The sequence below is a fragment of the Hippocampus comes genome, unplaced genomic scaffold (genome assembly GCF_001891065.2).
Source record: "Hippocampus comes isolate QL1 unplaced genomic scaffold, H_comes_QL1_v1.1 scaffold111, whole genome shotgun sequence".
Lineage (NCBI taxonomy): Eukaryota > Metazoa > Chordata > Actinopteri > Syngnathiformes > Syngnathidae > Hippocampus > Hippocampus comes.
In genome coordinates, this window is record NW_017805698.1 from 3,565,398 (window position 1) to 3,590,772 (window position 25,375).

Below are 25,375 nucleotides of genomic sequence, written 5' to 3' on the forward strand. Positions count from 1 at the left end.
TGTATTTGTCCATAGGTGCGGGACTATAATGTCAATTTGGACTGACCTGATGGTGTTGTTACCATAGCAACCCAAGTCACCAATTCCCAAGTCGTCTGCCATCATCAGTACAATGTTGGGCTTCCTGACGCTCTCCTCCCCGACGACATTGCTCGCTAGCACCAGGAACAGGATGAGAGGTGCTAGCTGGGAAGGCCTTAAAGAAATTGCAGAGGGAAAAATGTTTTAGAGTCAGAAAGCAATACAGCAACTCTCTCACACTCTTTTCTTATGTAGAGCTTGCCGACCTCAGCAAAATATTTGCAGCTTGGAATCATATACCTCGGATCAAAGGTTTACAACTTGTTAATAAAACACTACATTGTACCGTATAAATGGGCATTATGATTTTGAGTAGCGTGATGGCTCTATGTTAGAGGTTAACCTCTTAAAAAAAGCTGACTATTTGTGTCAATACCCCACTAGTAATGGGACATTGTGATTTCCTGGGCATGTTGAATAAGAGATCAAGAGAACTAAATGTCGATCCATCAATTTTCTAAACCGCTTATCCTCACAAGGGTCACGGGAGTCCTGGAGCATGTCCCAGCAGTTTTCAGGCTGTAGGTTGCCAGCCCTTAGCAGACCACGCTCAAACTCACACATGGGGACAATTTAGAGTCTAAATTAGAGTCAAACTCATTTTTGTTACCGTTTCCGTTGGCGGGCCGTTATGACTGAAACTGTATAAAAAGTCAATCATTGCGGTGTATTCCACTATTATTTAAGTTACTGTAATGAGGGGTTTGGTAACAAGAAAATGCTTACAATATGTCTCTTATTACATGTGAGAATTTAACATTTTGGTAGAGATTTTAGCAAACATCATGGAAGTTGACATTTTTGATTTGCTTTCGCGGGCCACATAAAATGATGTGGGGGCGGGCCACATCTGGCCCCCGGGCCTTGAGTTTGACACCATTGATTTAGAGTGTTCCATGAGCCTGCCATGCATGTTTTTGCAATGTGGGAGAAAACCGTAGTTTCGAAATCAGCTACGAGTGCAAAAGTTTATGATGAATACAGTTGTGCCACACAAGCCATAAAAAAGCAAGTTTTGTTGAGGTGACGAGCCAAGCGACGTTAAACACTGAGTACACTGAAGCTGGACTTAAGACCTTCTCCTACTGACATCTGTTCAAATACGTTCATTTGTCTTCTTACCATCGATGGAATCATGACGAATATGAGTGCATATAAATGTTGGCGCTGCTGACAGAGTCCAATGAACTTTTCCCCCCTTTCACGTTTATTTGTTAAACTATGAACTTACCACATTGCTGCAAGTTCGGCTGCAGTAGATGCTGCAAAGGTTCGGCGGCAGTAGATTCTGCAAAAGTTCAGCTGCAGTCGATGCTGCAAAGGTTCGGCTGCAGTAGATTCTGCAAAGGTTCAGCTGCAGTAGATGTTGCAAAAATTGGACCGCAGTCGATGCTGCGCGGTTCAACTGGGTAGTCAAGCAAGGCGGAAAACACGCGACTCTTCCGGAAAGAAAGCGTACGTGAGCAGAGGGCAGCCATCTTACGTTGCCATAATCACTGGTTACTTGTTTTGTTTCTTTCGCTAAAAACACTGCTGTCATTGCAGCACGATCCCTTTATGGAGTAATAAGAACGTCTTAGAAACGGACTTCACTGTTAGTATCGTCCATTCAGAGTATATTATCTCAGTATCGTAAATTTGAATTGTGACTGACCAGAGGTTAGGTTTACAAATTGCGACGAATTTTACTTTCATTTTATTGCTGATGGTTCTGCAAACATGATTTTTTTGTCAAAACATTTCTCAAAACACACAAGGAGGAATTGCACAATAAATGTACACAATTATGATGCCGTTTTCAGTTTACAGCACCGCTGTACTTTTATTTGAATTATTTCCGACATGTGAAACATTGTCGACTGTGTTTGACATCGGCAGTTACAAACTCATAACAATACTTTTTTTATACAGTGTAAAAAGTAATGGAATAAATATGCAAGACTTATTTTACATGAGGGTCATTGGAAGGTAGAGTATTTTATTTTGAAGGCCATTTTGTCCTCGTTTGCCACCTTCGTCCTATATTGTTTGACTAACATCTCAGAAGCGCTGAAAAATTGACCACAATGCATTGCATGAACCACACAAACATAAGAGAGACAGACTGACTCCCACCGAAACTGCTTGTTTTATTCACCTCCAACATTATTTACACCACAAGTGCTTGATGACAAACATGAAGTATACAGTTGCTACATAAAAAAAACACAGACTAATCATAGAAAAGAAATGATATGTCTCAATATTTTTAAAGCAAATCGGAGATTTATGTTCATAACCTTGTTGCTTCTCAGATATGCTGATAAGGCAGGACTGGTCCACTGATGACGTAACAAAGTCAAGCCGATGTGCTTACATTCTAGGATGACAGCTTGAAAGTTGGAGTTTTTGGACGTACTTTTGTTTTAAGATACAGTGGCAATTAGGGATGGGCATGATAATCGATTTGTGGATCATTAGGAATTACCAATTAATAGTGGCGTAACATCTGAACATAGCCTTACTGAAGTTACTCTTCCCTCCACCTCTGGATTCTCTGATGCCATGTCCTTATACCCTGTATTTAACGTGCACTGTAAGCAAGTAGCTCTTAGGCGCGGCTGCTACACATGTGCATTTGGTTGCAAAACACGAAATACCGGTTTGATGCTGTATTATTTCTTTTTTTTTAGAATGTCCAATCAAACAAAAACGCAGGTGACTTTCAGTGTCTCCGAAATTTGCTCTTTGCACAGCAAAATGACTGAGAAAAACCCTCGGTCACACCTTCTGTCTTACAGACTCCCATTGGTTAATTGTCCTTGCGCCTAGTCATATTGAATAGAATATCAATACAATAAGCAGGATTAGAAGGGTTATTGGCCAGATGATTAATTGATCATTTAAATATTCCTGATGGCATATTAAGGAAAAATACTCAAATTAGCCCATCCCTTTTTATTGCGATTTTCATCAAGGCATTTTAAAAAAGGAGCTTTGACCGGGCATTTTGCAACGTCGAGCTCATTCACTGTAAATAATTAACATTCGATATCACAAGTAATTGCGGCCAGACTGTTTGTAACAGCCTCTGTCGTGTACAGTATTGCAGCCGTGTGGCACTTTTTCCACAACACCCTATTTAACCGTTTAAGCAGCAAGCAAGGTTTAAAGGGAACACAGCAACCCTAAGGCAACAGAAAAAAAAAGACATTCAGATGCTAGCTGTTTGTGCTACAGTATTAACTCGATCGTTATCGACGCAGCCCCTCATATTTAAGCAATTTGCCACAAGAACAAGCACTAAAGATACCACACGCTATTCAAAAACAATCAGTCTTGAGGCACCTCACGATAGACAATGGATAGGATTTGAATCTGAAAAAAAAAATGGTAGTAATGGCAGAAAAAGACAGCTGGCTTGAACGGAATAAAGAGGCACACATATGAGTCATCGGCAGTAGACACTACAATGCACTCGCAGTCCACAACATGAGGTGCACTTGCATGAGTTTAAGCAGAGATTTTATAACATGTGCAGGACAGACACTAAACCACATGTAATTCAGGAAAAAAAAAAAAATCAAATAAATACAAACCCAATTCGTTTATCAGCTTGATCATTCACTATCTCGCCTTTGTAGCGTATTCAATTAAATATAGGCTGCACATGATTTGCACATCATTGCATTCTGTTTTTATTTAGGTTGAACACAAAGCGCCGACGTCCAGCGGAATTGGGTTTGTAAATCAGATTTTGAAGTTTCACGCGCCGACATCATCGGAATTGGGTTTGTAAATCAGATTTTGAAGTTTCATTCCAATTAAATAATTTTGAATTTAAAATAAAACAGGAATTTTGTCAAATGTCATTTCAGTCAACCAATTATTTGATGAAATAAATGACTGCCTTTCAAGCTCATTTTTCAATGAACCAATTTTAGCGGTGGGAAAATGTGCCCACTCTTGTTCCAAACATTATGTTGGAGTTAAGGTTATCTCCAGTTGGGCACGGGACTTTAAAAAAAAAAAAACAATCAGACTTTACATTCTAACTAACCATTGTCACACGTTACACACATCGCTTGATCAAACAATACCACCCCACAATGTACAGTTAGGTTCATGCAACAGCTACTCTAAATCAATATGGTAATTATTGTTTTCAGGCAACTTTCAAATGTAGTATTTTTACAAACAAAATAGGGGGCGGGGGCGGAATAGAGCATGTAATTATTACTTAATGAAGATATCACATTTTTCACTCTCATAGCTGAAGAAAAATGGGTTTTAGTCGTTGAATGTTATGCTCAGACTCAAATTTGACGATAAATAAAGGCGAAATGCGATGTGAAAGTCTCCATTCTGAGCAGACAAAAAGTCGTCAGCTCAGTGAAATCGCAAGAGTCCGCATTAAAGCAAATGATGTTTCTCAAGCTGCCGGGCCTCCTCCGCTGAGGAGTTTCCCGGTTCGACTGGACAGACTGACTGTACCGTAATTCAACCGTGCAGGTGAATCTCTTCAGTTGTGGCTTGAGAGTGCCAAGTGCTAAGTGCTCGACGGGCTTTTAAAGTGAACATCTCGTTCAAGAGTGGACATTCAGGAGACATTCAGTGTGTCTGTACACGGGACAAGCCAGATAGGGACGGTGAAAGGCACTCTAGAGAAACCAGACTGACAACATCGAAGTACAAAACTCACAGTGACACATGACCTCAGCCACTAAAACGCTATCGGGACTTTTTTCTTGTTTTTTTTTTACGTCTTAAAATACACCAAAATGAGCAAAAGTATTGAGACGCCAAACTAGAAAATGGAAATGTTGCAGTGTCTTCTCTTTTGGGTGGTGCTATTGTCCATCAGTCCATAAACATCAACCAATCATGCCTCTTGGAACAGAAAAGGAGCCTTTGCCAAAGTCTTCCAAGTTCAAAATGTCTTGTTTGGAACCCACATCAGTGCTGATACTTTTTGCTCGTCGCAGCAGGGTTCCCAAACTTAGCTAAAAAGAGTTGCAAGTCAGTTTCACCGAGTCCCCCGATAAAAATCTAATTTTGATTGAGATGCTGTTTTGAAGCTAAGGGAGTCACGTACAGTACTGTATGCTGTAAAAGACACTAGTCTTTTTTTTTTTGTTCATTAATCATTAGTTTATGTACAGTATATCTCAATGTTTAGGCAATACATGACGTATTTCCTGATTTAATGGATCAACTCTCACCTACTCCAAGTCATTTGTCTTTGCCACAATAGAGCAACTATTGCATCTGAACTTCCGTTTCCCATCCACTAACTACTTGAATCGCTCTGCACACACATGCATTGATAATCCGGCCGAATCTGAGCATTTTTCTTCCCTTTTGAACAACATGAGCAAAAGGCCTGATTGTGAGATGTCTGTGAAAAATTGAGTGTACAGACTGCGGCATGTCACGAGTGATTTTTTTCCCACCCCGTCTGTATATCTTTGTGTGGGGCAGGAATTCCACACTTGCGATTTTATTTTGATTTTTTTAACTTATCATGTGTGTCATAACAAAAATCGGTTCAGATGTGCGTACACTGCTTAACATGTATTTTTTGTTGACATAGTTTTCAAAGGTAGTCAATTACGTCGTCAAGATTGTGGCTGATTTGAAATAAACCCTGTCAACATACAATAATGGAACTGACAATAAAAGGACATCACTCACAGTGTTGTTTTTTTTTCCCAATACCTATAAATTGATGGGCGTGCCTCATTAAAATTATCAAAAGTATTTGGAAAAACTTGGACAAACAAAATGTCTGGCCAATTGTTGATGCAAATTAAGTTGCTTTGTTGCTTTTACCCACATCCTGTGCTAATGAATACACACACGTACACACTTTCAGTCCCTTTTTGAAACACACACACACACGCACACACACACACACACACACACACACACACACACACACACACACACACACACACACACACACACACAGCCGCCAACCGGGGGCCTCACAGTAATGCAGCTCCACAGTGGATAAAGCCTAACAGTGAGCTTGCCACTTTGCTTGACTGTGGTTGGTCCAGGTCGAGTCACATGATCAACTCCGCTCTATGAGGAGTTCAGCAAATTGCTAAGGACTGCAAAAAGACCCCAGAAAAAAAAATGATGTACAGCAAATCTTGGTTGTGTGGGCATGTGTGTATGTGTAATGTGGGCGCTTGTCGTACCTTGAGGGTCCGACTGGGCCTCGCCTGCGTCGGCTTTGCGAGCAGCCTCAGGGTCTTCTTCTGAAAGAGTAAGACAAGGCGTTAGCCAATCAAATGCCTTCTCATCGGGACACATCCATACCCATGAACCTTTGATCTCGGAAATAATATCTTTACAGTACTTGCAATCGCCTCACTTCATTTCAGTCACGTGAACATGCATGTCAGGAAGAAAACCTGGATGTCCAAATATGGTCATATTTGTATTTGCATACAATTGGTCTTTTGGTTATTTTTACACATGAACAAATCTTGAGAACAAATCTATTCACTCTCTTGAACAGGCAGTTTCGGTCAGTCATCTTTTTGTTGACATGATGTGTGTATGCTGGTATACCTTTTGCGTCTGTACCGGGTGAATTGTTCAAGTTGACTGTCAACAAAAAGGGTGCTGAATTGACAATATTGACACACAATGTTTGCGTCTCTGTTGATGGTGATAACACAATTTTCCCACCTGACTTTGCAGAAAAACATCTTGTTTCACATCATGCTTTTGGTTGTGTGCCGGTATTTGTTTGAATGACAAATTCTTTAAGAGTAGCTAGTTGAAACGTATGATACATAATATGCAGATTTGCATTATAGTGGTTGTACCACTTTGAGAAGTGTTTTTAATATTTAGCTCCACTTGTGTAACTAGTGCCAATCAAACCAGAATAGTCTCTTTTAAATGCATTTTAATTACAGCTCTTCTACTGTAAGCCATTATTTTGTGCAGATTTAGTTAACGCTGACACCAGCACGTGAATGTGCACTAATTATGTGATAATTGCGGCAGTCTCGGTAAAGAGACTCGATTGTCTGTACCGTGTAAATTCTTGAAGCAGAGTTTCTTCTTCTGGTAGGTATAATATGCGGTGCCTGCACCCACAAAGGCCACACCCACTGCACACAAAATTGCTGCCAAGGAGCCCGAGCCGGATTCTAAAAGCCAAAAACAAATATATTCAAATCAATCATTGCAGCCTCCGGTGCGTCTGTGTGGTCACTCATACAAAAGACAACAGAATGTTATTATAACAAACAGAATCAAATATTTTGGTGATATTTAAAACGATAAAGACAGTCGAAAGGAAGTTGGCAATTTTAAAAACAAGATTTATGAGCTTAGAGTAAATGCAGAAGAAATTGTGTATGGATGTTTTATTTTGTTAACTTTATTAAATTAAAGGTACCTGTATTATGTATAAACTACTTATTGTTTAAATGTATTTTCAACTTTTTGAAGACTTATGCTCAATGAATGAAATTATAGCAGGCCGGCCAGTATAAAGCATGCATATTAATGTGTCAAATATATGAAATTAAATACGTGTGAGAACACATGCATAGTGCACAACGTTTGCAGGTAATTGTGTAAAGTGCCTCATAACAAACGTTGGCTGTTTTGCATGCGCGCATTCCGCACAGATTACAACACTTTCACCACAGGTTAAGTTAAAGCGGTGTAATTCTATGAATCACCGCGAGTAAAATCTCAATGAAAATGTCTGCCGTGTTGTTTGTCAGAGTATGAATGAGAACAATGCATGTCCTGTACTTATCACAGTGTTGTATGCCAGTTCCCTCTCGCAGTGTAATTATCACACATTAAAAAAACAAAAAACCAAAAAAAAAAACGTAATTGTGGCGACATGTCTCCCGCTGAGACACAGTCACCATGGCAACAGCGATGGGAATCATTTTCATGCTGAGTCACACACATCATCTAAAAAGCACGCATGCGCCGTCTGACTCAATATCAAATCTGCATAATTTAGCTTGTTGGGAGAAAAAAAAAGTGATTTTGGTTGCCATGCCAAGATGATGGCAGGATGTTGTGCCGCCACAGCAACACAATGACGGCGAGGAAGGATGTCGGGGTGGAACGGGGTGGAGGGTGGAACGGTGAGTGAGGGAATGAAAAAAAAGGATTCAAAGACAGCCATTCGCAACAGGTTGACATGATGTGTCAGAAAAGATGAAGTTGAATACGCATGTGGAGGTGGAATGAGTCGTGAAAGGCACACGTGGATGACACACACATCTTTGATAGAGAGCGATGGCTGTGATTCGGAAGATGTTGGCGTACTTCGTGTTGTGGCATGTATTTGATTGAAAAAACTTTGTTTTTCCATTCAAATACATTTTGGTGGCCAAATAGAAATATACAGGAGTCCTTGGCATACTGTATTACTTCATTCGGTTTCTATGGCGGTGGTGCAAACCAAATTTGTTGGAACGCACAGTAGTGTCGCTTACATATGCTAGCATAGTGCTAAAACCATAATTACTCTAAATATTTGCATGGACAAACACTTCAAGGCCATGATAAAAAAGGAAAAACATTCAGTACAGTGGTGACTTAGCATACCCCTTTGTGCCACATATCATTAGGCCGCTGCGCAAACTAGCTCATTTTGTGACGTTTGTAACCTCGAAAATGCCATATAGAGAGAGGACTTGCTGAACATGAACATCAATGACAGTTGTTTCACATACTGTAAGTCACACTTTCAAATTGTTGCCTGTTGTCAAAACAAATCATTTCCGCTTCCCTGTGGAGTACGAATGCTAACGCTAAAACCAATACAAGCAACAGAGTACAGTCAACTTGCACCTAATCAGAAATTCTGTGTGGAACCTATTCTCACCTATTCCGACATTTTGTGCTAGTTCTGTAACAGGCAACTAAGATGTCACATGATGGCGACAAAGCACTAGCTAACAAAATCGCTGCCAAGAAAGTACAGTATGTTGAGGTGATTAATCAAAACATCTGTAAGCCATTGATTTTTTTTTAGGGTTATGTTGTCAAATGAAATTGGCATGATATTAAACTGCTTTGGTGTCTTAGTTTGTAGAATATTTTCTTTGTAAACTATTGATATAGGCAATTTTTTTTTTTAAATAAGGGGACGTCAATTACTCACGTTTACACAGAGGGCTTTACTGTATGAATGCATTCATCTGTATTAAACACGCAGAGACAAAGGCACATGCTGTATCTCAAAATATCAAGTATCACCGTCACAACTGACTGAATTTCTTCTCGTCTTTCAGCCAGTTACAGAGACAATCTAAGCTTGCCGGTACCAGAATGTTTTACGATAGCTCTGGTGTCCGCGCTTGCTCCAACATGCTGAAGGGAAAGCGTAGGCTTGAAACGCTTCAGTGATGAGCGAAACTCGGGGTTGCACAATTTGCATGCAGCCATTTGATGTATCTGTGAAAAACAGCTTGCAAATTTATCATTGGAATTCTTGATGAAAATCAGTAAGCTGAATGGTGTTTTTGTTGGACTCTTATTGTGAGAAGCACATTTGGGAAGTTGCTTAACGCTGATGTTATGCAATAAAGAATAAGGAAATGTTGGTGCTGCAAGTCTAACAGGAAGTACACAAGTAGTTGGTTACACACACACGCGCACACACACACACACACACACACACACACACACACACAGACACACAAATGGAGGGAACTCACCTTCAGCGTCGATTTCTGATGGAAAAAATGAAAAGTAAGAAGACATCAAATTCTGAGTAAACTAGCGTGACAGTGTTGTTTTAAATGTTGCTTAAAACACTGCTTGTGGTTAAAAATTCTTTTATGATAGTGAAAAATGAATGAAAAATGTTGTCTATACAGTGGTGCCTCGACATACAATTTTTAATCCTTCGGTCACCACGCTCAAAACATCTAAAATCATCTTTCCCCATTGAAACGAATGGAAATGCCATTAATTCGCTCCAGCGCTGCAAAGAACACCGCCATTTTTGTGTAATGTGTTTTTTAGTAAGAAAAATAGCACTCTACAGTATTCTATGCATACATGATGAAACCATATAGTCATGACATCATGGAATAAAATATAAGAAATTAAACCGTTTGTACCTTATGATAACTCAATGGGCATTGTGCTACTCCTTTTGGTGTGTGTGCCTTCGCCACCAGGAGGCATTATAATACACTGGTAAAATACACGTACAACTGACGATGAAACGAGTATTGTTACATGCTCTCTCTACATGTATTTCTACACCTTGTGCTCAAATACAACCTACCTACTACCGCATCATTTATGCTAGTTTCATTAGCCCATCAATAGCGTTTTGTATCGTGCTTTAGCATTACACAAGCTGACTTTTGTAAGATGAAGTTGATATAATTGGCGAAACTGCTGCTCGTTGTAAATTTCGCTGCCACCATAGCTATCGATCACATTTGCAATTTTACTTGTAACTCAAGGTAAAAAAAAAAAAAAAAAAAAAAAAAAGATGAGTGAAGGTTTGTAGCTCCAAAAACTCATAAGTCGGGTCACTCATCAGCTAAGGTACCACTCAAGTAAGTCCGGTAATTCAGGGGTGTGGCCCAATACTTTTGTACGACATATGATGGGGGACTGCTTACCTCCTCCTGTGGCTTCAGCAGCATGCGCTAAGGAGGAGGAAAAAAAGATGTCAATGTTCAAGAGCCTCGTTAACACATGTGTCGTCACGACTGCCTTAGTACCTGCGTCAACTTGTCCCACAATGCCACTAATGACAGAGCAGACGGAAGGAGTGCCTTTCACTCGATTATAATGATTAAACTGACCTGAATGACTCAGATTTCAGGTTTAGAATAAAAGGGCTTGGAGATTAAAAAAAAAAAAAGAACGCTTGTTCCCGCATTATTGTCAAAATGTTAAGTAAAAGAACTGCGTGGGAAGATATGTTAAATCAGTGTGATGCCCCTATGAGCTTTTGTATCTCACTTTCATGTTTAAGCTTGCTTTATGAACAAAAACCTTCTGATTCATTTTGTGCTCCTACTGCCAAGCTGAATTGACTTGAAGTGGACCAGTACTTTAAGAAAAAAAAAACCATCTCACAATATTTAGATAATTCTATGATTAATCCAAAATAATTATTGACTAATTTAACAATCAATTAGGTGTACATTCGTCAACAAACTGTTGCACCTCTAATCCATCGTGTTTAACATTACACAGCGGAGAGAACATTTTTAAAGAATATTCAACTCTTAAAAGTCATGCAGCTTAGAAACAGAGACAAATATCCCTAAGTCACTTCCCTATACAGTGCGGTGTCAGAATTCAACCATCATTTACCGCTAAAGGAAAACAGGTCAAGAGAGAACTGCTGATAAAAAGCAACATCGTCTTATTTCTGAGAAAATGTACCTTTCTCTTCACACATTCTTATAGTGTTCCCCTCTCAAGATTAATAAGATACTCACCCCCTGATCCCGCATTCTTGCTCCTCCCTGAATGGGCTGGCGTGTCCTGCGCGTTGCCTCGTGACAGAGCATCTTCCAAGTTAAAGCCTCCATCTGACCAAACACGTAGGGGTGAGAGAAAGGCAAAATTAATCCCCGCAGGTCACTTTTCATCCATCTCCACCCAAGTGGGATATTGTCCAGATGTTCCCCACAACTCCCTCGCCCGACCCCAATAACACGATGGTGTCTTTTCCCACCATCGCCATAGCAAGCTCACCCGTCCATCATCATGTTATTCTCCCCCTCAACAGTTGTAAGTGAAAGCCTCGCAGGGCTGTGCTCAATAAAAAGCCCGTAACAATAGCAGCGAAGGGCGTTGACCATGATTGTGTGAACTGGTGTTGACCATGGATTTGGGGATATTATCTGACAGCAAAGATACATTACAGATTCGTTCTGTGCTTTTTGGGGAAAACCCTAGAAGATTTACACAGCGTGTTCAGTGTAAGGTAAGGCAGGTCAAGGTCGCATCGATATATCATTTATGATTCATGGTTTTTTAGTTTCGGTTTCAAGCAGTGAATCCTGTTTTTTTTTGGGGGGGGGGGGGATCTTGGATGAAAGATAACTTTTATTTGGGACAAGTGTTAAGCCAGATACTGTCAGTCCCATGAGTTATGTCATGTCCATCCAGTAAGACATTGTAAACGATATCTCCTGTCGGACAAAAACTGGCGAGAACATTTTGTAGCTTTATGGATACCTTGTCGGCACTGCAGACGGTGAGAGTTGTGACGCTGTCTCCCATGACACACAATGGTATCGGTCATATTTAGGGTCACTGAAGTGAATGACCCAATGTAGCCAAATAATTCAGGTACAAATATGCCTTTAAACAGGTAGTTTGTGGTTATAAATACAAACTGTGGTATTTGTTAAAATTGTCTGTGTGCTCTATCAGTAGTACATTAGTAAAAATAAATAAATAAATAAAAAAGGGGGGCCTCAGGCAGCTGCTGAGATGATTCCAAAGGGACGCAGAATTAGCAACATTTATGCTCGGTGGGTAGGCTCATTACCTTTTTCTTTCGTTTATTATTGTACATTCCAAAAAATACAACTTCAAACCGATACCAATGTTATAGTAACATACCATAACAAAAAAGTCATTCAACCAACATTGCGGCTGTGACTCACGTTGACTTGAACTCAGTGCTAATGCTAGCTTAGTATCGCTAACATTGTTATTTTGTTGAAGATGGATATGTGACATGTGGATTTGATAATCACGCTTGTGCATGTTAGTCAGGGGCATGGCAACAGAAATGTTGGTGATAAAAAAATATAGCCTCATAAAACCATGCAGGACTTCTCATAGAAAGCCAGTCAACATGAAATGAAAATCATTTAACAAAATAACAAGAAGCATTGCCGATACAGTCGAGTCTTTTTTTTTTTTAAATGGCAAAACGTTTTGACCTTGGAAAAGAGTACGACTCTCCACTACTTCCGATGGGAGAAAAATAATAATTGTGAATTTAAGTACAAACAGAAGGTCAAGCAGCCTCAGGACTGCGTTGGACCTTTCAGGTTCCACAGAATTGTTATTCACGACTGACAAAAAGGAGGATATCCAGCTAGGGAGATTTTGACAAAGCACAGTTATAATATTTAACAGATGAATAATGGCTGAAGAGAAAACAAGGCGTGGAATAAAAAAAGAAAAAAAAAAAAGAAAAGCAATCAAAAATGGGCCTGAAAAGAACAGACTTGTACAGACAAATGAAGGGCGATACCGCCACAGTAATTAAGTCACACTGAGATGATTCAGAAGATTTTTGCTTCCAACATAACCACTCTCTCAATACAAGGTAAATTAACCACAACCCACCCATCTCATTACCTGTCAAGGTGATTTGTGTTATAAAGAGAACCTCCCAAAATTAGGTTTCGTATTAATGTGCTGAGAAAACAGGGAGTTGCCGTCCAATATGAAATAGGAGATTGCATGAGAACTGCATGTGTCAAAATGAATGATTCGCCAACATTTTTGACTTCTTTCATGCATAGCCATGGAGTCGGGTTTCAATATGACGTACTGGTGAAAATGCAGTACTTATTCAGAAACAAGAGCTCGCACGCAATAAACAAACGTGATTTTTCATTCATTTGAAGCTATGATTTCATAGTTTGCGGTTAGAGTGTTATATAGTGGTTAGCGCGTCTGCCTCACAGTTCTGACGTTTCGGTTTCAAGTCTGGGCTACGGCCTTTCTGTGTGCCGTTTCCGTGTTCTCTCTGTGCTTGCGTGGGCTTTCTCTGAGTACTTGGGCTTCCTCCCACATTCCAAAAACGTGTATGTTAGATTCATTGAAGACTCGAAGTCGTCCACAGATGCGAAGGTGAGCGTGTGGTAGCCGTGCAGTTAACTGAATCAAACCGTGCAATATGAGGATTCACCTTCACAATGTCTGGACATGCTACAGCCTAATTTTTTTCTGATCTAAGGGCCAATGTCATCTGTTTCCTGCGAAACACAGCATCCTTCAGTGTACCTACGGGGAATTGGACACAGCATGTGCAGCAATCCCATTGGGCTCTTTGGCCAACATTAACATTGACCAAGCTGTAATTTACTGTACACCCAAATGTCTAGAAGCTAACAGTCACCACGTTGAGCACCTCTTGTAATTGTCGAAGCAAAAGGTAACTTAGATTAATCTCGTAAGGTCTGGATGAATTTGGCATCAAAATATTTCTGAATGTTTTCTTTTTACTAATGTGTGTACATACAATATTTTGTCTGAGTGTGTTTTCTATGACGGCATAGGAAACATTTTAAAATGGTGTACTCTATTTACAAGTGTGGAGGTCGTGGGTTCGATTCCGGCTCCAGCCTCCCTGTGTGAAGTTTTCAATTTCAGCTTCATTTTTTTTTGTACAGACAGCAGCACTTTTGCCTGAAACTCCTCTGCAAATACCATCTTAACAGAGGCCACATCTGCTGCACAGGTGGCGCGTGTCGGCTAAAGACAGAGTTAAGATAATAACAAAGGACGTGTCTATTTCAGGTATTTATGCGAGAGGAAAATAAATTGAGGTACAGTGTCTATTAAATTGGATTCCACTCGTCTGGGATGGAAATTGCCAGTTGTTAAGATGCCTTGCGGAGAAGTCTCTGCCAACCAAAGTCGTTTGTTTAGAATTCCCTTCAGTCATAAGAATTTTCATGGCGACATCTGGAAGCCAAAAATGTCTGTGTCAGGTTTTTTTTTTTTTTTTAGTGGCTACTTTTTCAAATCTTTCAAAACGTGATGAAAGCATTAGATAGGTGATGTCGAGGACATGTCCTCTGTTCAGAGGTTTCTCAACCTTGACATGGGAAGCCTTCCTCGCACCGCTAACAAACCATCCGTCTTCACAGAGACAGAAGAGACGGATGGTATCTTCAAGAATTCCACTTTCCGATCATTTTTCTTGCTACCGTTTGTAGAAAATCTTACTCAGTACAAAACCCGATGACAAATAACACATCTGGAAGTGTATTAGTCTGAAACAAAACCAGCCATCCTCACCTGAAGGGACCTGGGCCTTTATTTCTGTGCCAACGTCCACCTCCACGCCTGCATGAGCCGACTGGTCATGTGGCACAGCTGCATCTGCTCCTGCTGTGCCTTCATCTTCAGAGCCATGCTGTGAAAATATTTTATTTAACATAGGGGAGGGATGTTAAAGCGGAACTACCCTCCCAACCTCTTTTTGCATTTGTGGACTAAAAATAAAAAAAAACTGAATAATTAATTAACGTAAGGGGTGGCCATCATAACGCAAGTAGCGCTTCGTGCGTCCGCTAACAGTTTTTAAGAGCGATGGATTTAATCGTAGGACGCTGTGTCCATCGTGCCTCAGATGGATATCACGTGGCGGCCATTAGAGGAAATGTAGAGAAAAATAGGATTCTCATACATCAACGTCTTGATGTGAAACAAAAACAACAACAAAAAAAAGAAATCCACATCGGGCACATTCCGCTGGCTGCATTTCGATGGCGATGTTATGATCATGGTTTATGATGTAGCTTTTGTACGTGGAAAGAAAAATAAATACGTAACCTGTCGTTCTGAAGATCTACAAACGGTCCTGTTTTCTTTGTAAATAAAGCGGGCGGGAACTGGTGAACATACTGTATGTCACATTCTCGTGAAAAGATTTATAAATGGCGACCCCGTATGGAGACGCAATGTTTTTGACATATTTTTGGAATACATACTTCTTAACTTTTAAGTGAACTGCATGCGATAAACAATGTATGCACATTCTTGGCTTCACCTTCCCCTTTAAATACAGTTTGTAATTTGTATTCAATGACCAAAGCAAAAGCAAGTTGTATAAATATAAAAAATGTAATAAAAGATGTCGGATGTCGTTTCCAGTAAACTTGCCAAGACTGCCATGAACTGACCTCTTCGTGGGCATGCGATACATCAGCAGTGCTGGTGCTCGGTTCTTCATCCACATCGGGAATGTCTTGCGCAGAATCTGGATGTTCAGGACCGGCCGCGGGACCTTAAAGAGTGAAGGGTGAGCAAGGAGCGATTTAACCCTTTCATGCACCCTGTAACATGATAAGGTGTCCACTGGAGTAACCGCTGTCCCTGAAAGGGTTAAACAGCCTTCATTTATAAGAATGGACAAAGGATTGTGACTTCGACACCAAGAGGAGAGAAACTCAATAAACTTGATGTGGAAGACCTACGATGGAGGCCTCATCTAAGCATGTACTTGATTAGATTAAATCTGAACCTCATCCGTCCATTTTCCATACCGGTTAACTGGTTAAGGGTCTTGGGGAATCACAGCGGCAAATGAAGAGATAGACGACCGTTCGCACCATCACTGAGTGTGAAGTCATGTTGTGTGTAAACGTTCCGAATCACCTTGCGTTGATGACGCTGCTTCCGACTCAGCAGCCTCTGATTCTGCTTCTCCTTCTGCAGTAGCATCTGGTTCTGGTTCTGCCGGAGCCTCTGGTTCTGGGTCTGCTGCATCCTCTGCTTCTGGTTCTGCTGCATCCTCTGCTTCTGGTTCTGGTGCTGCTGCTGGTTCTGCTGCAGCTGTTGGTTCTGCTGCTGGTCCTGCTGCAGCATCTGGTTCTGGTTCTGCTGTAGCCTCTGGTTCTGGTTCTGCTGCAGCCTCCGGTTCTGCTGCCTCCTCTGGTTCTGGTTCTGCTGCTGGTTCTGCTGCATCCTCTGGTTCTGGTGCAACATCTGGTTCTGATGCTGGTCCTGCTGCAGCCTCTGGACCTGCTGCATCCTCTGGTTCCGGTTCTGCTGCAGCCTCTGGTTCTGGTTCGGCTGTAGACTCTTCTTCTACTTTTGGAGCTGTTTCTGCTTCTCCTTCGATAGTAGCCTCTGGTTCTTTGTCTGCAGTAGCCTCTGGTTGTGATTGATCAGGTTCTGGGTCTGTCTCTGACGGCGCGTCTGGTTGTGCTTCTCCTTCAGGTGGAGTCACATGTTCATGGGCTCCAGCATCAGTTGGCTCAGGTTCACTTACTGGCACTATTTTCTGTATTTAATGGAGAACCAAAGTTTCATTATTTGAGTGCTGTAATCAAAAGATTAATTAATAGGATAATCGATTCTATTAAAAACCCGAAAGTGAGAGCCCTAAACAACAATATCGTACCACAATGTGCTATCACTAGGAATAATGAAGATCAAATTTAGTGGTTGTCAGTTTACCAAACACACGTGTGACCTCGCAATGAACCAACATGTCCTCACCTCTATTCCAGCTTCAGCATGTAAGTCTAAATTCTCGACAATTTCAGGCAGCAAGGTTGAATGGACGGTATCATCCTCTGTTGGGGCCACGTCATCTAATAAATGGCAGAGAAATAATAAAGTGTGAGCATTTAGTGAAGGGCAAACTCAAAAAAATAAGAATAAAAAAAATACAGCTTGGCAAACATCATACCATAAACAGAAGAATGACCAACACTCAGTTTCCTACTGCCCTAAAACCTTGATTCATGCATTTTCAAAACGTAAGACAATTTCAAATTGGACAATGTCGGTGAAAAATAGCCCTGAGAATGTTTTGGACTACAAACAGCTGTCGTGGGTGATATAGGAGAAACGTTTTCCTGGTTATTTTTAAAATCAACATGTTGAGAGAAAAGCAAATGGATAGAGTTGTGTGAGGCAACTAAATAAATATGATGTGAAATAGCATGTATAAGAAAATAGAAGGGTCTCTGGAGGGCCTCTGTACAGTATATCGTTACCCACCCATCAAGTGTGAAATTAAACCATTCTGAATTTTGCTGCATGGCAACAATGTCGTGAATTTACATAATAATGCTCAACACTGCCCCCCCCCCACCCCACCCCTCCCAATGACATTTTCAGCCAGCTGTTGAAGATTTAGATTCACTTTCATCTTGACCGCTCAGTGAAGTTGTCAACTTGGTGTGTCGTTTGTACTTATGTCCAATGCGCCACATACACACACAGTGTTGCGTAGGAAGCGCTTTGTCAACAAGTGAAAATACTTTTATTGTCTTTACTGGTTTCACCCTCACACACTCTCACCTCTGTTTCCAATAAGGCACTCTTGTGACAACGCTCAGGTTCCATCCCACAGACGAGGTGTAAAAGAAAAAAAATGTCGATAATTTGTGATCCTTGGAGTATTTCAACAAAAAAATTTAAATGTATTCACGTTTCCTTGTATATAGTTTTCCAGATTTTTTTTTTTACATTGTACTCTGAACAGCAGCTAATTTGGTTCGACAATGATATGGCTGTTTGAAATTAAATTGTTATTGATCACGAGGTCTAATGATGGTGGCCATTTGATACGGCTGTTTGAAATTAAAATTGTTATTATTACGAGGTCTTACGATGGTGGCCATTTGATCCTGGAAGAGATGACTGCACAAAGGAAAAACTACGTAATTGTGTTCAACATTAGCGGTTCCACTGCGTGTCGTTGAAAAAGCTACGAAGAAACAAAACAAGACCGCTTGGGATTTGTATAACCGTTGCATTTGTTGTCCATCTGTTACTTCAAACTTTTGCCTGAAAGGTCGAAACAGTTTCACTACATATTCCAACATGCATAACTTCACTCACTCTCTCTCACACACGCACGCACGCACACACACACACACACACACACACACACACACACACACACACACACACACACACACACACACACACACAGCCCCACCCTGTACTAATGTTTTCCTGCTGCAGCCACAATGGGATGACATCAATCATATCCAACCTGCCTCTACAAAAAAAAATAAATAAATAAATAAAAAAAGCCTGCATCCATGCTGGCATTGCGAGTAAGCACTAATGAGAAAATAAGATGAGCCCATCTTTGTTTGGCGCGCGCCTGTGCGTCTTTGAGATGGCGCTGTGACATTTCCCCGATGCGTGTGAGGAGCTGAGACAGCAAAGCGAGTGCCTGATGGGCGGGAGTGTTGTGTGAGCCAGAATGTTTTTTTTTTTTTGTGTAAACCAAGAAGGCAACATTAGCCAAGAGGTGACATTGCCGTAGGAAAAGTGGACTTGCACATTGCATATGAATATTGTTGAATATGGCAGCACGATGACCCAAGTCTGCCTCACATTTCTGCGGCTCAGCGGTCAAATCTTGGATGTTGAGTTGACTGATGATTTTTGCAGCGCTCGCGCGCATTTTCTCCAGCGACTTCATCTTACTACGGTATTACAAAAAAAAAAAAAAAAACATGAATGTTTGCTTGATTAATTAAAAGACTTTTCAATGGTGTCAATTGGAGTGCGGTTGTTTGTGTCCATATAACCTGTGATTGACTGGCAACCAGTCCAGGGTGTAGCTCACTTCTCTCCCAAAGTCATTGGAGATCGGTAAAATAGATGGATGTACTGAATATGATGACTTAAGTGCCATTACTGTTTTCTTTGACGAGGAAACTGACTCTTCAGCTTCGACTCATTATACATGCAAGCTTTGTAACGGAACATCTCTGTTTGCCAAGTGTAGCAGTTGAAGCTCGAAGGGTAGCGCGTCGTGTCGTAAATCCTCCGAATGAGACGGCCTGGCACGCTCTCAGCACAAACACACCTTCAAGGATCAAACACTCCCCTCCCTTCACCCCCTCCAAAAAAAAATAGTTAGGCTTAAACAAACCTACTTAACGTGCACAAACACACCTCTGCTGTGCATTCATGAATTCAAACACACACACACACATACACACACACACAGCAGAAAAGCAACCCGGCATGCATGCTGAGTAAATGTGATAAGAGCGACGACGAGTTTTTTTTTTTTCCCGTACCTCGCGGCACAGTGCCACGTCTAATGTAAACATAAGCGCTCAATCATTTATTTGAAGGGACGTGAAGCGGCAGATGTGTACGAGCTTGTAACGGAACGTTACCAGAAAAGGCTGCAGACGTACTCTCTGTCTTTAGACTTGGTGAAGCAGCATGCGGCTCACGCCCAAGGTTATCCCCGGGCTCTGTGTTCAGACTAACTGTAAACAGTTGTATGTTTTTGATCACAAGGCTGCTTTTGTTTACTGACAACAGCTGTCATGAACTTCAAAGACAACTGAGTCAATAGCACCCATAAGGTGCCTTTGGGAGTTTTTCCATTCAACTTCAAATTCATGGTCGTAGATATTAGGCTGTTCCAAATGCTTATTGGGCAAGCGATATATTGACTCTGCGCTGTTTTTGCTACCATCGGAAGAGAAAATACTGGCCTGTCACGGACAACATGAGAGGACTTCTTACAGGAGTGACAGACTTCTGGGTCCGTAGCGAATGGCGCAAGTAGTATCCCTAAAAAAAACAGGTTGTGCATTTTCCATATGGCTTAGCTGCTTTGCTTTTTCTTTGGCTTCTTGGGACACGCATTCCCAAAAAAGGAACTGCCTCAACCATGGTGTTAAGAGAACGTGTCGTCGCCTGTTACAGAAGGAAGTACAGTATTCTACTGTTTCAATGTTTTACATTACATTGGTACTTAGCTTTTAAAAAAATAAAATAAAATAAAAAATCCACTTGTATGACGTTAAACATTAAAAATGAAATCTTTTTCGGGATTTTTTTTATTTTTTGCAATCACAATGGTTCATGTCTTCCTACGCTTGTGTGAAATTTCAGAGTGGTAAAATGTAACTTCAAAGAGTGCCTGTGCAATTCTGAAAGGGTTTGCCCACTGAACGGTCTAATTCACTTTCCATTATGACCTACGGGAAAATTGTTTTGAAATCCAAATGAACCCGAAAGAATGTCGATGTTTTACGGTAAACATGCAGACAATGACACATAATGAGATTTAGTTTAGAGAATGATGAGTTGATGATGTAACTGTGTAAACCCTTGTAAAAAAACAACAACCAAAAAGTCATCTGCTTGTTTCAGTACTTTGTGTTCTCATTTTTCACTTCCTTTGTTAATTACCATCAGTCACTCTAAAAAAATAACGGCGTGTGTGTGTGTGTGTGTGGGGGGGGGGGGCATAAAAGCCCCTCCCACTCTCTCTCGATACTGCCAACATACAGAGTAACATGCAAGTACAGGCCTAGCCTTAAAGGGAAGTTTTTACTATGTATAAGATGTTCTCCTTCCCTTTAAAGGTGATTCTGTTTTGGATCTGAAGGGTTCTTGCTGCCTCCTTTTCTTTCCTTTTGTCTCTCGCGCTCTCGTTGTTTCCTCGCCACAGCTTTCCCTGGAGGCTTCTGACTCATCCGCGTCTCTGCGTGGTCGCACGCTATCCTCTGAGTCCAAACCACATGGTCGTGTCAAACGAAAGCAAACAAACCCCAGACGTTAACCCTCGACTCGCAACAGTGAGGTGCAACGTAACTTGAGGTGTTGGCTCAAAGTGCGTGAACGACATTCCCGATTAAACTACGCAAAAATATGAGAATGCATCACAACATTTTGATGACGTGATGACTTGCACCCCACAACGTCAATGTAAAATCTAAAATTTTAGAGACAACTTTTAATGACGATTTTGGAGGAGCCCCTGTACAGTATTTTACACCAATACAGTGGTACCTCTGCTTACGAAATTAATTGGTTCGGAAAGAAATTTCGTACCTAGAAAATTTTGTAAGGACAGACGCGTTTTCCGTGTAAATCAGTCGATAGGACCGCACACGTTGTTGTGCTAAGTATATCTCTCCATTGTGTGTTTGTAGGTCACAAAGTGCCGTTTTCCCCAATCAAGCACACGATCACCAGAGGGCAGTTGAATGCGTAAACACACACACCTGGCGCGCATCATACAAACCTTCATCTCGGGGTAGGGAACCTTCCATTTCACCTTTTTAAACACTTATGACTATGTTCTGTACAGCGTCCACATTCGGGCATGCATTAACACTCACTCATATGTTGAGGACCCTGAGGGGAGAGGAAGTGAAGTTGTCGGGTGTTTTCTCCAGCTGGAGGTCAGCTCTGATTACACAGACACTCCCTACGCATATGTCACTTTTGTATCTTTATATAAGGCATAAAGGCTGACTAATTCACACCAACAGGCGAGCAAGCACGTCTCTTGTTTCAGTGTCAACACACATCAACGGTTAAGAAAATGGTGTGATGGGACACAGATGAGTGATGTTGTGTGTGTGTGTGTGTGTGTGTGTGTGTGTGTGTGTGTGTGTGTGTGTGCGCGCGTGCCTGGTTTGTCAGTTAAAGCCAAAGGGAATCAGCAAAGCCACAGTGCCCAACATCTCATCCATCTATCCAATACCAAGCCCACCCACATCAGGCTTGCAATCGCTTTCATTGGCCACTTCTTGAGTTACACATACATAATATATCCACTAGAGGGTGTCAGAGGAACTTGGGGGGAGATGAAACAGCTTTAGAAAACAGAGAACAATTTTTTTTTTTTTTTTAATTGTGCTAAGCTCACTTGATGGAAAATTAATTTTTAAACGATTTGTGAACAAAAAGTTGTGTCTCCCGGGTGTGTGCCACCAATCAAGTGTGACGTTAAAGTAAGTAAATCTTTTATCTGTTTATTTATGAAAAAGGTGTCTGTGAGCGAGCAGTTCTGTATTCAGCCCAATTGTGACATTGCAATTCAGCAAATTTACAAAACACCGCACCCACACAAAGATTTTCCGTCGATGACTTAGAGGCTACGTAAGGCGCAGATCCAAAGCCACTTTCAAGTGACAATCTGAAATTTGAACACTGCACTTTTGTCAGCGATATACAATAAACACATGAGAATGGTTTTAAAATGTGAAAAAAATTGTATGTCTCCTTGAAAGGAAGTATTCATTTTTTTCCAGGTAGAAAATGTGTTCATATGAGCTCATGTTAAAGGGATTTCACGGCTCAAAATATTTTGTTTTATATTTCATTGCAGAGCACTTTTGCGAAGCAATAACTTCATTTGTGGAGCTTTTTTTTTTTTTTTTAAACAGGTTCATCCCAGAGACCCGAAGATTTAGTTTTAAAATTCACATTATGACCTCAATAGTAAAAATCAAAACTCAGGACTATATTGTGAAAACAAAACAAATAATATTACTAGATTAGTATTATTGTATATTCTTGATATTATGAATATGCGATTGGCTGGCAACCACTTCAGGGTGTACCCTGCCTACTGCCGAAGATGGCTCCAGCACCCCTGTGACTCTCATAAGGATAAGCGGTTTGGATAACAAATGGATGGATGATATTATAAATATTCCATAATATATGAATGGATTTTTAACCTTCTAGGACACTCCCCCTGTCTGACGTATGGCATAACGCACTGTAGTTCATTTCCTGTTCCGATGTGCTCCGCACCGTGTAATTTATGGTAATACAACTTCTGAGTTTTGTAATGTTACATGTGGAGTCCCACAGGAATCGGTACGTGGCCCTCTCTTGTTCAGCATCTACATGCTTCCACTCGGTAACATCTTCCATAAATATTTAGTTTTCACTGTTATGCTGATGATACCCAACTATATATATATATATATATATATATATATATATATATATGTATGTATATATATGCCGGGAGAAATAACTAACCCGCACAGTTGCTGTAATCTCGTTCTGTGCCTTGCTGAGATTAAACAGTGGTTGACTTTTAATTTTTTGCTTCTTAACCCTGATAAAACCGAGATGATGATGATTGGCCCTGCTTGAGATCGGCACCTATTCAAGGACACTACTCTCAGCCTTGATAAATGTACTATTACCAAAAGTGCTTCACCAAAAAAAATCTCAGTGTTATACTTGATTCCACGCTCTCAAATGCACGTTGAGAATATAGCAAGAATTGTGTTTTTTTTTTCACCTTTGCAATATCACTACGATACATCTCATTTTATCTACTGGTGACGCAGACATCATAATTCATGCATTTGTTACATCTCGCCTCAGTTATTGCAACCTTTTGCTCTCTGGTCTTCCCATGTCCAGTGTTAAAAGCTTGCATTGAGTACAAAATGTTGCAGCGAGACTCTTGACAAGGACAAAGAAGTTCGATCACATTACCCCGATATTAGCTAACTTGCATTGGCTTGCGGTCCATTTGAGATACAATTTCAAGGTTTTGCTCTAATAAAATATTACACAGCTTAGCACCTTCCGATCTCGTTGACTTAGTGACACCGTATGTTCTGCCCCAAACTCTTCGTTCACAACACGCTGGTCTTTTAGTGATTCCGAGAGCCAAAAAAAAAAGTCTGCATGTTCTAAAACGTTCTCTAATCGGGCTCCAGTGCTCTGGAATGCCCTGCCCACGGAAATTAGAGCAGCTACCTCAGTTGAAATGGAGCCACTTCTCCGAAGGCGTCTCCCTGCAGCGTTTTCATGTTTTTAAATGGACTTTTATATCTTCATAATTAACCCTGTATAGTACAATATTGTGTCAAATGTTTGTCCACTCGGCATCCATTGCAGCCTGGTCATCCTGGGAGGGGGATTCTCCCATCTGTGCCCCCTTTTTAAGGTTTCTCATTTTCCTCAGACTGGGTTTTGGGAGTTTTTCCTTGCCCTCCTGGGGGTTAAGGTCAGGGGATGTCATTAATATTTGTCAACTGTGGGCATGTGAAGCTCTTTGAGACTGTTTGTGATGAAGGGCTAGATAAATAAATGTGACTTGACGCCCTGGAAATGCATATCAAGTAGCTGAAATCCCTTAAATGCGATTTTTGCATAAACCCTCTGAAAGCCTTCAATTAAATCACATGCTTTGAGATCAACTCAATTGGGGTGGCAAAATCACAGTTTATACTGAAACAAGTCTTTTTGGCCGAATACTTCTGCACAGAACTGCAATTAAGTCAATGACAGTGGAGCCACCACAGTCCCTTGAGGCTTCTCCCATTTGTTCACTATCAATTATTATGAATCAATCTTGTTAACACGCTGTTCATGCACACATACACAGTGCAATGGGCAATGAGGTGGATGTCAGTGAAAAATGATATGGATGGATGGATGGGCGCATAGATGGATAGAAAGAGCGATAGATAGATAGATAGAGAAAAAAAATCATAAATACCTTGTGTGTTAGCACGTCCAGCCAACAAGGCTCCAGAGAGCAGCAGGATCCACAGGTATGACATCATTGGAACACGGCTTTCAGCGGTTCGAATGGACCGGGTTATGTTGGACAATAAAGGTGCGAAGGTTCGGAAGTGTGTGTATGTGTGTGTGCTGGAAGCCGTGTCCAAGGTGCTGAGATAAGGTTCTTCCTCGCCTTTCTCCTTCTTTTGTCTGGATTGGAGGAGAGAAGGTTCCGGGCTTTATTGGGGTGGGCGGGGCTATTTTTTTTCTTCCCAAAATCAGACACACCGGGGAAGCGGACAAGACACGAGCC

At 40.9% G+C, this 25,375-nt stretch overlaps 2 protein-coding genes and 1 long non-coding RNA gene across 4 annotated transcripts in view; all 3 read right to left on the minus strand.

The window, feature by feature from the left end:
- arsh (arylsulfatase H) overlaps positions 1–1,537 on the minus strand; it is a 26,767-nt gene extending 25,230 nt beyond the window's left edge. The window contains exons 1-2 of the mRNA XM_019882291.1: positions 1,313–1,537; positions 47–196 (exon numbers count right to left, since the gene is read on the minus strand). Of these exons, the coding sequence (XP_019737850.1) occupies positions 47–196; positions 1,313–1,317 (155 nt within the window). The 5' untranslated portion in view covers positions 1,318–1,537. The remainder of the gene's footprint in view (positions 1–46; positions 197–1,312) is intronic.
- Positions 1,538–4,093: 2,556 nt separating this feature from the next.
- Positions 4,094–25,286, minus strand: LOC109523346 (retinitis pigmentosa 1-like 1 protein). 2 transcript variants are annotated; one of them, XM_019882431.1, is made up of 12 exons: positions 25,058–25,285; positions 17,296–17,390; positions 16,757–17,077; positions 16,450–16,720; positions 15,975–16,078; positions 15,088–15,205; positions 11,532–11,624; positions 10,701–10,727; positions 9,777–9,791; positions 7,116–7,232; positions 6,267–6,326; positions 4,094–6,176 (listed from the first exon to the last, which is right to left on the minus strand). In XM_019882431.1, the coding sequence occupies exons 1-12, from the start codon at positions 25,122–25,124 to the stop codon at positions 6,148–6,150; spliced, it is 1,317 nt and encodes a 438-aa protein (XP_019737990.1). In that variant the 5' UTR covers positions 25,125–25,285; the 3' UTR covers positions 4,094–6,147. The 2 variants fall into 2 exon arrangements, with proteins under 2 accessions (XP_019737990.1, XP_019737989.1); XM_019882430.1 differs by having other exon boundaries at positions 16,450–17,077; positions 25,058–25,286.
- On the minus strand, positions 7,698–9,746 carry LOC109523347 (uncharacterized). The gene is made up of 2 exons (XR_002169745.1): positions 8,942–9,746; positions 7,698–8,907 (listed from the first exon to the last, which is right to left on the minus strand). It is a non-coding gene; the product is annotated as an uncharacterized LOC109523347 (long non-coding RNA).
- Positions 25,287–25,375: the final 89 nt, after the last annotated feature.

Excerpts from the sequence above, each read along its gene's own strand:
- LOC109523346 (XM_019882430.1), bottom strand. The coding sequence starts at position 25,124 with ATGATGTCATACCTGTGGATCCTGCTGCTCTCTGGAGCCTTGTTGGCT. Across the intron at positions 15,206-15,974 it reads TATCGCATGCCCACGAAGAG|CATGGCTCTGAAGATGAAGG; the intron begins GTCAGTTCATGG and ends ATATTTTCACAG. Across the intron at positions 11,625-15,087 it reads AAAGGCCCAGGTCCCTTCAG|ATGGAGGCTTTAACTTGGAA; the intron begins GTGAGGATGGCT and ends GTGTTTGGTCAG.